At 52.6% G+C, this 15,423-nt stretch overlaps 1 protein-coding gene across 1 annotated transcript in view; it reads right to left on the bottom strand.

Moving 5' to 3' along the window:
- The window catches only part of LOC115120532 (constitutive coactivator of PPAR-gamma-like protein 2), a 119,198-nt gene that overhangs the window by 64,099 nt on the left and 39,676 nt on the right, over nt 1-15,423 (bottom strand). The window contains 1 exon segment of the mRNA XM_065005105.1: nt 2,345-2,571. Within this exon segment, the coding sequence (XP_064861177.1) occupies nt 2,345-2,571 (227 nt within the window).

Raw genomic sequence — 15,423 nt, 5'->3', positions numbered from 1 at the left:
CATGGATGCCCCCACGCTCCAAACACTGGCCCCTGATTGGCTACGTCATGGATGCTCCAAACACTGGCCCCTGATTGGCTACATCATGGATGCCCCCACGCTCCAAACACTGGCCCCTGATTGGCTACGTCATGGATGCCCCCACACTCCAAACACTGGCCCCTGATTGGCTACGTCACAGTGAGACGTTCTGACACTAATGATGTCCTGCTGACACGTGACATGAGGGGTACTGAATTCTGGAGGGATCACGGTTTTGGAACTGGCTAAACTCCAGGTGAGAATACGTCCCAACGCCAGCAGAAGTCCAGTAAGAGGCGTCTGCACCATATCCGGCTTGAGAAAGCTGCAGTAAGGGAAGAGTTTTGTAGCTCTCTCACTGAAAGGCTGCGGGAGACTGAGCCTCTTCTGAACACAGAGGACCCCGTGGACCAGAAGACTGGGCCTCTTCTGAACACAGAGGACCCAAAGGACCAGAAGACTGAGCCTCTTCTAAACACAGAGGACCCCATGGACCAGAAGTGGGCATCTATTATCTCAGTGCTAAATCAGGCAGTGACCCACTTCATTGGCTACAGAGGTAGGAAACATCAGGACTGGTTCGATGAAAACCCACCAAAACCAGATCCTGATGAGGTGGGCTGACCCACCAAAACCAGATACTGATGAGGTGGGCTGACCCACCAAAACCAGATACTGATGAGGTGGGCTGGCCCACCAAAACCAGATCCCGATGAGGTGGGCTGGCCCACCAAAACCAGATCCCGATGAGGTGGGCTGGCCCACCAAAACCAGATCCCGATGAGGTGGGCTGACCCACCAAAACCAGATCCCGATGAGGTGGGCTGACCCACCAAAACCAGATCCCGATGAGGTGGGCTGGCCCACCAAAACCAGATCCCGATGAGGTGGGCTGACCCACCAAAACCAGATCCCGATGAGGTGGGCTGACCCACCAAAACCTGATGAGGTGGGCTGGCCCACCAAAACCTGATGAGGTGGGCTGGCCCACCAAAACCTGATGAGGTGGGCTGGCCCACCAAAACCTGATGAGGTGGGCTGGCCCACCAAAACCAGATCCTGATGAGGTGGGCTGGCCCACCAAAAACAGATCCTGATGAGGTGGGCTGGCCCACCAAAACCAGATCCCGATGAGGTGGGCTGACCCACCAAAACCAGATCCCGATGAGGTGGGCTGACCACCAAAACCAGATCCTGATGAGGTGGGCTGACCACCAAAACCAGATCCTGATGAGGTGGGCTGACCACCAAAACCAGATCCCGATGAGGTGGGCTGACCCACCAAAACCAGATCCTGATGAGGTGGGCAGCTGATCAAGCATCAGCTGCCTTCGGGAAACTCAGACACAGGGTCTTCCAAAACAGATCCTGTTTGGCCAGCTACATCTTGACCAGCGGTCTGTAGGGGGGGGGGGGGCAGCTACATCTTGGCCAGCGGTCTGTAGGGGGGGCAAGCTACATCTTGGCCGACGGTCTGCAGGGGGCCAGCTACATCTTGGCCAGCGGTCTGTAGGGGGGCCAGCTACATCTTGGCCAGCGGTCTGTAGGGGGTGGCCAGCTACATCTTGGCCGACGGTCTGTAGGGGGGCAAGCTACATCTTGGCCGACGGTCTGCAGGGGGGCCAGCTACATCTTGGCCAGCGGTCTATAGGGGGGCCAACAACATCTTGGCCAGCGGTCTGTAAGGGGGCAAGCTACATCTTGGCCGACGGTCTGCAGGGGGGCCAGCTACATCTTGGCCAGCTGTCTGTAGGGGGGCAGCTACATCTTGGCCGATGGTCTGTAAGGGGGCCAGCTACATCTTGGCCAGTGGTCTGTAGGGGGGGGCCAGCTACATCTTGGCCAGCGGTCTGTAGGGGGGGCCAGCTACATCTCGGCTAGCGGTCTGCAGGGGGGGCCAGCTACATCTTGGCCAGCGGTCTGTAGGGGGGGGCAGATGAAGCTCTACAAGTACCAGCTACAAACGTTGCTGAAGAAGTGCAACATCAAACCCACAGACCTAGAGGATTCTGCTGCCTGGCGGTAGCTCTGTCAGAGCGGTGTACAGAGGTGGGAGGAGGAGAGGAGCACACAGACAGCTAAAACAGCTCAGGAGACATACGACCATGCCTGCCCCCACCAACACAGACTGTACATACCCCACCTGAAATAAAGTTTGTGGATCTTGGATTGGACTCTAAAGTTACCAAATAATTCACAGTTAACTCAGAAGTAGAAGTCATCATCGGATACAATGGACTACCATAAGCAACAGGTGTGTGTGTGTGTGTGTGTGTGTGTGTGTAACACGTGTGTGTGTGTGTAAGTGTAACAGGTGTCTTACTGGCTGCTGTCGTTTGGTTCGTCTCCATCGGAGGAAGATGAGTGGGAGGGGCCAGAGGGAGCGGACGTGTGGTGATTCGTTAATCTACTTCCTCCCTGGTCATATGGAGCCGACCAATCCATGTAGCCCATTGTCCCAGACAGCGAATCGTTGCAGTCCGGCAGGGGGGGCAGGTTCTGGAACAGAGAGGCGTGGCCTGGTCCACACGGAGCATTCCGTTTTACCCCCTGGGGAAGAAACACACAGGCTGTGTCTCAATATGCATACTATCGTACTCCACACTCATGCTCCAAGTACATTCTCCCACCACGTTCTCTTCAGTACGTTCTTGTGAGGAAGATAGTGTGGAGAACACATAAAACATGATATTAGAGCAGCACTCCCCCTACTGTATTACCTCAGCACTCCCCCTACTGTATTACCTCAGCACTCCCCCTACTGTATTACCTCAGCACTCCCCCTACTGTATTACCTCAGCACTCCCCCTACTGTATTACCTCAGCACTCCCCCTACTGTAGTACCTCAGCACTCCCCCTACTGTATTACCTCACGCTGAGCAGCACTCCCCCTACTGTATTACCTCACGCTGAGCAGCACTCCCTACTGTATTACCTCACGCTGAGCAGCACTCCCCTACTGTATTACCTCAGCACTCCCCTACTGTATTACCTCACGCTGAGCAGCACTCCCTACTGTATTACTTCACGCTGAGCAGCACTCCCCTACTGCATTACATCACGCTGAGCAGCACTCCCCTACTGTATTACCTCAGCACTCCCTACTGTATAACCTCACGCTGAGCAGCACCCCTACTGTATTACCTCAGCACTCCCCCTACTATATTACCTCACGCTGAGCAGCACTCCCCTACTGTATTACCTCAGCACTACCCCCTACTGTATTACCTCACGCTGAGCAGCACCCCTACTGTATTACCTCAGCACTCCCTACTGTATTACCTCAGCACTCCCCTACTGTAGTACCTCAGCACTCCCCTACTGTATTACCTCACGCTGAGCAGCACTCCCTACTGTATTACCTCAGCACTCCCCCTACTGTATTACCTCACGCTGAGCAGCACTCCCCTACTGTATTACCTCAGCACTCCCCTACTGTATTACCTCACGCTGAGCAGCACTCCCCTACTGTATTACCTCACGCTGAGCAGCACTCCCCCTACTGTATTACCTCAGCACTCCCCTACTGTATTACCTCACGCTGAGCAGCACTCCCTACTGTATTACCTCACGCTGAGCAGCACTCCCCCTACTGCATTACCTCACGCTGAGCAGCACTCCCTACTGTATTACCTCAGCACTACCCCTACTGTATTACCTCACGCTGAGCAGCACTCCCTACTGTATTACCTCAGCACTCCCCTACTGTATTACCTCACACTGAGCAGCACTCCCCCTACTGTATTACCTCACGCTGAGCAGCACTCCCCCTACTGTATTACCTCACACTGAGCAGCACTCCCTACTGTATTACCTCAGCACTCCCTACTGTATTACCTCACGCTGAGCAGCACTCCCCCTACTGTATTACCTCACGCTGAGCAGCACTCCCTACTGCATTACCTCACGCTGAGCAGCACTCCCTACTGTATTACCTCACGCTGAGCAGCACTCCCCCTACTGTATTACATCACGCTGAGCAGCACTCCCCTACTGTATTATATCACGCTGAGCAGCACTCCCCTACTGTATTACCTCACGCTGAGCAGCACTCCCCCTACTGTATTACCTCACGCTGAGCAGCACTCCCCTACTGTATTACCTCACGCTGAGCAGCACTCCCCTACTGTATTACCTCACGCTGAGCAGCACTCCCCTACTGTATTACCTCACGCTGAGCAGCACTCCCTACTGTATTACCTCACACTGAGCAGCACTCCCTACTGTATTACCTCACGCCGAGCAGCACTCCCCTACTGTATTACCTCAGCTGAGCAGCCCTACTGTATAACCTCACGCTGAGCAGCACTCCCCCTACTGTATTACCTCACGCTGAGCAGCACTCCCTACTGTATTACCTCAGGCTGAGCAGCACTCCCCTACTGTATTACCTCAGCACTCCCCTACTGTATTACCTCACGCTGAGCAGCACTCCCTACTGTATTACCTCAGCACTCCCCTACTGTATTACCTCACGCTGAGCAGCACTCCCTACTGTATTACCTCAGCACTCCCCTACTGTATTACCTCACGCTGAGCAACACTCCCCTACTGTATTACCTCACGCTGAGCAGCACTCCCTACTGCATTACCTCACGCTGAGCAGCACTCCCTACTGTATTACCTCACGCTGAGCAGCACTCCCCCTACTGTATTACCTCACGCTGAGCAGCACTCCCCTACTGTATTACCTCAGCACTCCCCTACTGTATTACCTCACGCTGAGCAGCACTCCCTACTGTATTACCTCACGCTGAGCAGCACTCCCCTACTGTATTACCTCACGCTGAGCAGCACTCCCCTACTGTATTACCTCAGCACTCCCCTACTGTATTACCTCACGCTGAGCAGCACTCCCCCTACTGTAGTACCTCAGCACTCTATTATTACCTCACGCTGAGCAGCACTCCCCTACTGTATTACCTCAGCACTCCCTACTGTATTACCTCACGCTGAGCAGCACTCCCCTACTGTATTACCTCACGCTGAGCAGCACTCCCCCTACTGTATTACCTCACGCTGAGCAGCACTCCCCCTACTGTATTACCTCACGCTGAGCAGCACTCCCCTACTGTACTGTATTACCCTCACGCTGAGCAGCACTCCCCTACTGTATTACCTCACGCTGAGCAGCACTCCCCCTACTGTATTATATCACGCTGAGCAGCACTCCCCTACTGTATTACTCATGCAGCAGCACTCCCCCTACTGTATTACCTCACGCTGAGCAGCACTCCCTACTGTATTACCTCACGCTGAGCAGCACTCCCCCTACTGTATTACCTCACGCTGAGCAGCACTCCCCCTACTGTATTACCTCAGCACCCCCTACTGTATTACCTCACGCTGAGCAGCACTCCCCTACTGTATTACCTCACGCTGAGCAGCACTCCCCCTACTGTATTACCTCACGCTGAGCAGCACTCTCCCTACTGTATTACCTCACGCTGAGCAGCACTCCCTACTGTATTACCTCACGCTGAGCAGCACTCCCCTACTGTATTACCTCAGCACTCCCTACTGTATTACCGCACGCTGAGCAGCACTCCCTACTGTATTACCTCACGCTGAGCAGCACTCCCCTACTGTATTACCTCACACTGAGCAGCACTCCCCTACTGTAGTACCTCAGCACTCCCCTACTGTATTACCTCACGCTGAGCAGCACTCCCCTACTGTATTACCTCAGCACTCCCTACTGTATTACAGCACTCCCTACTGTATTACCTCACGCTGAGCAGCACTCCCTACTGTATTACCTCACGCTGAGCAGCACTCCCCTACTGTATTACCTCACGCTGAGCAGCACTCCCCCTACTGCATTACCTCACGCTGAGCAGCACTCCCCCTACTGTATTACCTCACGCTGAGCAGCACTCCCCCTACTCTATTACCTCACACTGAGCAGCACTCCCCCTACTGTAGTACCTCAGCACTCCCTCTACTGTATTACCTCACGCTGAGCAGCACTCCCCCTACTGTATTACCTCAGCACTCCCCTACTGTATTACCTCACGCTGAGCAACACTCCCTACTGTATTACCTCACGCTGAGCAGCACTCCCCTACTGTATTACCTCACGCTGAGCAGCACTCCCTACTGTATTACCTCACGCTGAGCAGCACTCCCCTACTGTATTACCTCACGCTGAGCAGCACTCCCCCTACTGTATTACCTCAGCACTCCCCCTACTGTATTACCTCACGCTGAGCAGCACTCCCCCTACTGTATTACCTCACGCTGAGCAGCACTCCCCCTACTGTATTACCTCACGCTGAGCAGCACTCCCCCTACTGTATTACCTCAGCACTCCCCCTACTGTATTACCTCACGCTGAGCAGCACTCCCCCTACTCTATTACCTCACACTGAGCAGCACTCCCCCTACTGTAGTACCTCAGCACTCCTCTACTGTATTACCTCACGCTGAGCAGCACTCCCCCTACTGTATTACCTCAGCACTCCCCTACTGTATTACCTCACGCTGAGCAGCACTCCCCCTACTGTATTACCTCACGCTGAGCAGCACTCCCCCTACTGTATTACCTCACGCTGAGCAGCACTCCCCCTACTGCATTACCTCACGCTGAGCAGCACTCCCCTACTGTATTACCTCACGCTGAGCAGCACTCCCCTACTGTATTACCTCACGCTGAGCAGCACTCCCCCTACTGTATTATATCACGCTGAGCAGCACTCCCCTACTGTATTACCTCACGCTGAGCAGCACTCCCCCTACTGTATTACTCACGCTGAGCAGCACTCCCCTACTGTATTACCTCACGCTGAGCAGCACTCCCCTACTGCATTACCTCACGCTGAGCAGCACTCCCCTACTGTATTACCTCAGCACTCCCCCTACTGTATTACCTCACGCTGAGCAACACTCCCCTACTGTATTACCTCACGCTGAGCAGCACTCCCCTACTGCATTACCTCACGCTGAGCAGCACTCCCCTACTGTATTACCTCACGCTGAGCAGCACTCCCCTACTGTATTACCTCACGCTGAGCAGCACTCCCCTACTGTATTACCTCAGCACTCCCCTACTGTATTACCGCACGCTGAGCAGCACTCCCCTACTGTATTACCTCACGCTGAGCAGCACTCCCCTACTCTATTACCTCACACTGAGCAGCACTCCCCCTACTGTAGTACCTCAGCACTCCCCTACTGTATTACCTCACGCTGAGCAGCACTCCCCTACTGTATTACCTCAGCACTCCCCTACTGTATTACCTCAGCACTCCCCTACTGTATTACCTCACGCTGAGCAGCACTCCCCCTACTGTATTACCTCACGCTGAGCAGCACTCCCCTACTGTATTACCTCACGCTGAGCAGCACTCCCCTACTGCATTACCTCACGCTGAGCAGCACTCCCCTACTGTATTACCTCACGCTGAGCAGCACTCCCCTACTCTATTACCTCACACTGAGCAGCACTCCCCTACTGTAGTACCTCAGCACTCCTCTACTGTATTACCTCACGCTGAGCAGCACTCCCCTACTGTATTACCTCAGCACTCCCTACTGTATTACCTCACGCTGAGCAGCACTCCCTACTGTATTACCTCACGCTGAGCAGCACTCCCCTACTGTATTACCTCACGCTGAGCAGCACTCCCCTACTGCATTACCTCACGCTGAGCAGCACTCCCCTACTGTATTACCTCACGCTGAGCAGCACTCCCTACTGTATTACCTCACGCTGAGCAGCACTCCCCTACTGTATTATATCACGCTGAGCAGCACTCCCTACTGTATTACCTCATGCTGAGCAGCACTCCCCTACTGTATTACCTCACGCTGAGCAGCACTCCCCCTACTGTATTACCTCACGCTGAGCAGCACTCCCCCTACTGCATTACCTCACGCTGAGCAGCACTCCCCCTACTGTATTACCTCAGCACTCCCCCTACTGTATTACCTCACGCTGAGCAACACTCCCCCTACTGTATTACCTCACGCTGAGCAGCACTCCCTACTGCATTACCTCACGCTGAGCAGCACTCCCCCTACTGTATTACCTCACGCTGAGCAGCACTCCCCTACTGTATTACCTCACGCTGAGCAGCACTCCCCTACTGTATTACCTCAGCACTCCCCTACTGTATTACCGCACGCTGAGCAGCACTCCCCTACTGTATTACCTCACGCTGAGCAGCACTCCCCTACTCTATTACCTCACACTGAGCAGCACTCCCCTACTGTAGTACCTCAGCACTCCCCTACTGTATTACCTCACGCTGAGCAGCACTCCCTACTGTATTACCTCAGCACTCCCCCTACTGTATTACCTCAGCACTCCCCTACTGTATTACCTCACGCTGAGCAGCACTCCCTACTGTATTACCTCACGCTGAGCAGCACTCCCCTACTGTATTACCTCACGCTGAGCAGCACTCCCCTACTGCATTACCTCACGCTGAGCAGCACTCCCCTACTGTATTACCTCACGCTGAGCAGCACTCCCCTACTGTATTACCTCACGCTGAGCAGCACTCCCCTACTGTATTATATCACGCTGAGCAGCACTCCCTACTGTATTACCTCATGCTGAGCAGCACTCCCCTACTGTATTACCTCACGCTGAGCAGCACTCCCCTACTGTATTACCTCACGCTGAGCAGCACTCCCCTACTGTATTACCTCAGCACACCCCCTACTGTATAACCTCACGCTGAGCAGCACTCCCCTACTGTATTACCTCACGCTGAGCAGCACTCCCCTACTGTATTACCTCACGCTGAGCAGCACTCCCCTACTGTATTACCTCACGCTGAGCAGCACTCCCTACTGTATTACCTCACGCTGAGCAGCACTCCCCTACTGTATTACCTCAGCACTCCCCTACTGTATAACCTCACGCTGAGCAGCACTCCCCTACTGTATTACCTCACGCTGAGCAGCACTCCCCTACTGTATTACCTCACGCTGAGCAGCACTCCCCTACTGTATTACCTCAGCACTCCCCCTACTGTATTACCTCACGCTGAGCAGCACTCCCCTACTGTATTACCTCAGCACTCCCCTACTGTATTACCTCACGCTGAGCAGCACTCCCCTACTGTATTACCTCACGCTGAGCAGCACTCCCCTACTGTATTACCTCACGCTGAGCAGCACTCCCCCTACTGTATTACCTCACGCTGAGCAGCACTCCCTACTGTATTACCTCACGCTGAGCAGCACTCCCCTACTGTATTACCCCTCACGCTCAGCACTCCCTACTGTCAGCACTTACTGTATTACACGCTGAGCAGCACTCCCTACTGTATTACCTCACGCTGAGCAGCACTCCCCCTACTGTATTACCTCACACTGAGCAGCACTCCCTACTGTAGTACCCAGCACTCCCCCTACTGTATTACCTCACGCTGAGCAGCACTCCCCTACTGTATATACCTCAGCACTCCCCCTACTGTATTACCTCAGCAGCACTCCCCCTACTGTATTACCTCACGCTGAGCAGCACTCCCCTACTGTATTACCTCACGCTGAGCAGCACTCCCCTACTGTATTACCTCACGCTGAGCAGCACTCCCCTACTGCATTACCTCACGCTGAGCAGCACTCCCCTACTGTATTACCTCACGCTGAGCAGCACTCCCTACTGTATTACCTCACGCTGAGCAGCACTCCCTACTGTATTACCTCAGCACTCCCTCTACTGTATTACCTCACGCTGAGCAGCACTCCCCTACTGTATTACCTCAGCACTCACTGTATTACCTCACGCTGAGCAGCACTCCCCTACTGTATTACCTCACGCTGAGCAGCACTCCCCTACTGTATTACCTCACGCTGAGCAGCACTCCCCTACTGTATTACCTCACGCTGAGCAGCACTCCCCTACTGTATTACCTCACGCTGAGCAGCACTCCCCTACTGTATTACCTCACGCTGAGCAGCACTCCCCTACTGTATTATATCACGCTGAGCAGCACTCCCTACTGTATTACCATGCTGAGCAGCACTCCCCCTACTGTATTACCTCACGCTGAGCAGCACTCCCCTACTGTATTACCTCACGCTGAGCAGCACTCCCCTACTGCATTACCTCACGCTGAGCAGCACTCCCTACTGTATTACCTCAGCTGAGCACTCCCCTACTGTATTACCTCACGCTGAGCAGCACTCCCTACTGTATTACCTCACGCTGAGCAGCACTCCCCCTACTGTATTACCTCACGCTGAGCAGCACTCCCCTACTGTATTACAGCACTCACGCTGAGCAGCACTCTACTGTATTACCTCACGCTGAGCAGCACTCCCCTACTGTATTACCTCAGCACTCCCCTACTGTATTACCTCACGCTGAGCAGCACTCCCCTACTGTATTACCTCACGCTGAGCAGCACTCCCCTACTCTATTACCTCACACTGAGCAGCACTCCCTACTGTATTACCTCAGCACTCCCTACTGTATTACCTCACGCTGAGCAGCACTCCCTACTGTATTACCTCACACTCAGCACTCCCCTACTGTATTACCTCAGCACTCCCCTACTGTATTACCTCACGCTGAGCAGCACTCCCCTACTGTATTACCTCACGCTGAGCAGCACTCCCCTACTGTATTACCTCACGCTGAGCAGCACTCCCCCTACTGCATTACCTCACGCTGAGCAGCACTCCCTACTGTATTACCTCACGCTGAGCAGCACTCCCCTACTGTATTACCTCACGCTGAGCAGCACTCCCCTACTGTATTATATCACGCTGAGCAGCACTCCCCTACTGTATTACCTCACGCTGAGCAGCACTCCCCTACTGTATTACCTCACGCTGAGCAGCACTCCCCTACTGTATTACCTCACGCTGAGCAGCACTCCCCTACTGTATTACCTCAGCACACCCCTACTGTATAACCTCACGCTGAGCAGCACTCCCTACTGTATTACCTCACGCTGAGCAGCACTCCCCTACTGTATTACCTCACGCTGAGCAGCACTCCCTACTGTATTACCTCACACTGAGCAGCACTCTCTACTGTATTACCTCACGCTGAGCAGCACTCCCTACTGTATTACCTCAGCACTCCCCTACTGTATAACCTCACGCTGAGCAGCACTCCCCCTACTGTATTACCTCACGCTGAGCAGCACTCCCTACTGTATTACCTCACGCTGAGCAGCACTCCCTACTGTATTACCTCAGCACTCCCCTACTGTATTACCTCACGCTGAGCAGCACTCCCTACTGTATTACCTCAGCACTCCCTACTGTATTACCTCACGCTGAGCAGCACTCCCTACTGTATTACCTCACGCTGAGCAGCACTCCCCCTACTGTATTACCTCACGCTGAGCAGCACTCCCTACTGTATTACCTCACGCTGAGCAGCACTCCCCTACTGTATTACCTCATGCTCAGCACTCCCTACTGTATTACCTCACGCTGAGCAGCACTCCCCCTACTGTATTACCTCACACTGAGCAGCACTCCCCTACTGTATTACCTCAGCACTCCCTACTGTATTACCTCACGCTGAGCAGCACTCCCCTACTGTATTACCTCACGCTGAGCAGCACTCCCCTACTGTATTACCTCACGCTGAGCAGCACTCCCTACTGTATTACTCAGCACACTCCCCTACTGTATTACCTCACGCTGAGCAGCACTCCCCTACTGTATTACCTCAGCACTCCCCTACTGTATTACCTCACGCTGAGCAGCACTCCCCTACTGTATTACCTCACGCTGAGCAGCACTCCCTACTGTATTACCTCACGCTGAGCAGCACTCCCTACTGTATTACCTCACGCTGAGCAGCACTCCCCTACTGTATTACCTCAGCAGCAGCACTGTATTACCCCTTACTGTATTACCTCACGCTGAGCAGCACTCCCCCTACTGTATTACCTCACGCTGAGCAGCACTCCCCTACTGCATTACCTCACGCTGAGCAGCACTCCCTACTGTATTACCTCACGCTGAGCAGCACTCCCCTACTGTATTACCTCACGCTGAGCAGCACTCCCCTACTGTATTACCTCATGCTGAGCAGCACTCCCCTACTGTATTACCTCACGCTGAGCAGCACTCCCTACTGTATTACCTCACGCTGAGCAGCACTCCCCTACTGTATTACCTCACGCTGAGCAGCACTCCCCCTACTGTATTACCTCATGCTGAGCAGCACTCCCCTACTGTATTACCTCACGCTGAGCAGCACTCCCCTACTGTATTACCTCACGCTGAGCAGCACTCCCTACTGTATTACCTCTCAGCACTCCCCTACTGTATTACCTCACGCTGAGCAACACTCCCTACTGTATTACCTCACGCTGAGCAGCACTCCCCTACTGTATTACCTCAGCAGCTCCCCTACTGTATTACCTCATGCTGAGCAGCACTCCCCTACTGTATTACGTATTACTCACGCTGAGCAGCACTCCCCCTACTGTATTACCTCATGCTGAGCAGCACTCCCTACTGTATTACCTCACGCTGAGCAGCACTCCCTACTACTCAGTATTACTGTATTACTCACGCTGAGCAGCACTCCCTACTGTATTACCTCACGCTGAGCAGCACTCCCCTACTGTATTACCTCAGCACTCCCCTACTGTATTACCACGCTCAGCACTCCCCTACTGTATTACCTCACGCCGAGCAGCACTCCCCTACTGTATTACCTCATGCTGAGCAGCACTCCCTACTGTATTACCTCACGCTGAGCAGCACTCCCCTACTGTATTACCTCACGCTGAGCAGCACTCCCTACTGTATTACCTCAGCACTCCCCTACTGTATTACCTCAGCACTCCCCTACTGTATTACCTCACGCTGAGCAGCACTCCCCTACTGTATTACCTCACGCTGAGCAGCACTCCCCTACTGTATTACCCTCACGCTGAGCAGCACTCCCCTACTGTATTACCTCACGCTGAGCAGCACTCCCCTACTGTATTACCTCAGCACTCCCCTACTGTATTACCTCACGCTGAGCAGCACTCCTGTATTACCTCCCACTACTGTATTACCTCAGCACTCCCCTACTGTATTACCTCACGCTGAGCAGCACTCCCCTACTGTATTACCTCACGCTGAGCAGCACTCCCCTACTGTATTACCTCACGCAGCAGCCCCTACTGTATTACCTTCTACCACGCTGAGCAGCACTCCCCTACTGTATTACCTCCTCAGCACTCCCCTACTGTATTACCTCACGCTGAGCAGCACTCCCCTACTGTATTACCTCACGCTGAGCAGTATTACCTCACTGAGCAGCACCTACTGTATTACCTCACGCTGAGCAGCACTCCCCTACTGTATTACCTCACGCTGAGCAGCACTCCCCTACTGTATTACCTCAGCACTCCCCTACTGTATTACCTCACGCTGAGCAGCACTCCCCTACTGTATTACCTCACGCTGAGCAGCACTCCCCCTACTGTATTACCTCAGCACTCCCCTACTGTATTACCTCACGCTGAGCAGCACTCCCCCTACTGTATTACCTCACGCTGAGCAGCACTGCCCCTACTGTATTACCTCACGCTGCACCTCCCCATTCACTGACCCTTCTTGCAGCCAGGACAATGCAAACAATAGACAAAACAAGACATACAAAAATCTAACATTTTACTTCATAATTATCAGCTAGATATATGAACCGTAATCGTAAGCCAGCTAGCTAGTTATTATTATCTAAAACTTATGTAACGCAAGGTACAGTAGATTCTTCATGGCCATCGGGCTTGCTAACAGTAGTAGCTAGCCAGTTAGCTCTAATGATTTACCTTGGGCTTATGACCTACACACACTACAGTGGGTATTGTAGGCAGGTAACCGTGCCAAAATTAACACAGAATGTATTTATTAACGTATCAAGATCAAATAGTGTAGTGAGGCGAGATATGAGATATGAACAGGCAACACTTCATTCCCAGGTTGGAGTGTATTTTCTCTCACTTCAGCTCAAACAATGGCCACCGTTGATTTCAAGAATATTGGCATAACTTTTTAAATGGTTACGTCATATTTCTTTGCGTTCTTTCTGTTGAAGTTTGCATCGATGCATGCTTAAAAATATGTACAAACAAGAGCACGCATTCGAAAAGTGCCCTCCGTGCTCCGTCTCGCATACTTTGATTTGGACTTTTACTCCAACCCTCCCGTGTTCCGATTCGCCAAGTATGCATTTTGAAAAACACCCAGAGAGAGAGAGAGAGTGCGACCGCGCGCGAGCAAGAGACCCGTTTCAGGAAACTAGTCATATTTTGCACATCACACAGGACAGGCAATTTTGTTTTTAATGAAAAAGCTTTTTTGGCAGAAATGCCTTCTAGAAAATGTGAACTTTCTGCCTTAAAGTTCTATTCAAACTGTAAATAAGAAAAACAATTGTTAAATTACGAGCCTAGTTGGTTTAGCCACAGAAAAAGACAGGAACTTTGGCTGAGCTAATGGATGGGCTGGACATGCTGGGAGAAGTGTTTGGATTGGTCTGCCATGTCGCATGCTTCAGTTGATAACGTGAGCTGCTCAGTATGTGTTGATAGTCCTTTCTACCACAGCGTTTTGGAACGATATAACGTTCGAGAACTGAAAGTTGCCACTTTTCTCAACAACATTGATGCCCTGAAATTAGCAGGTGCTGTTGACAAATCAGTCCGAGTTTCAAGTTCCTTGGTGTCCACATCAACAAACTATCATCGTCCAAACACACCAAGACAGTCGTGAAGAGGGCATGACCACAACTATTCCCCCTCCTGACACTGAAAAGATTTGGCATGGTTCCCCAGATCCTCAAAAAGTTATTCAGCTGCAACATGGAGAGCACGGAGAGCACTGGTTGTATGGTGTGGCAACTGCTTGGCCTCCGACCACAAGACACTACAGAGGGTAGTGCGCATGGCCCAGTACCTTACTGGGGTCAAGCTTCCTGCCATCCAGGACCTATATACCAGGCGGTGTCAGAAGAAGGCCCAAAAAATTGCCAAAGACTCCGCCGCCCTAGTCATAGACTGTGCTCTCTGCTACCGCACAGCAAGTGGTACTGGAGAACCAAGTCTAGGTCCAAACAGCTTCTAACCCCCAAGCCACAAGACTCCTGAACAGTTAATACAATGGCTACCCGGACTATTTGCATTGTCCACACCCACAATTCTTTTATTTTTACACTGCTGCTACTCTGTTTATTATCTATGCATAGTCACTTTACGCCTACCTACATATTACCTCGACTAACCGGGGACACATTGACTCTGTACCGGAACCCCCTTTATATAGCCTCCACATTGACTCTGTACCGGAACCCCTTTATATAGCCTCCACATTGACTCTGTACCGGAACCCCCTTTATATAGCCTCCACATTGACTCTGTACCGGAACCCCCTTTATATAGCCTCCACATTGACTCGGTACCGGTGCCCCCTTTATATAGCCT

The sequence above is a fragment of the Oncorhynchus nerka genome, linkage group LG20 (assembly GCF_034236695.1).
Source record: "Oncorhynchus nerka isolate Pitt River linkage group LG20, Oner_Uvic_2.0, whole genome shotgun sequence".
NCBI classification, from domain to species: domain Eukaryota; kingdom Metazoa; phylum Chordata; class Actinopteri; order Salmoniformes; family Salmonidae; genus Oncorhynchus; species Oncorhynchus nerka.
This window is presented reverse-complemented; position numbering and strand designations above follow the sequence as displayed.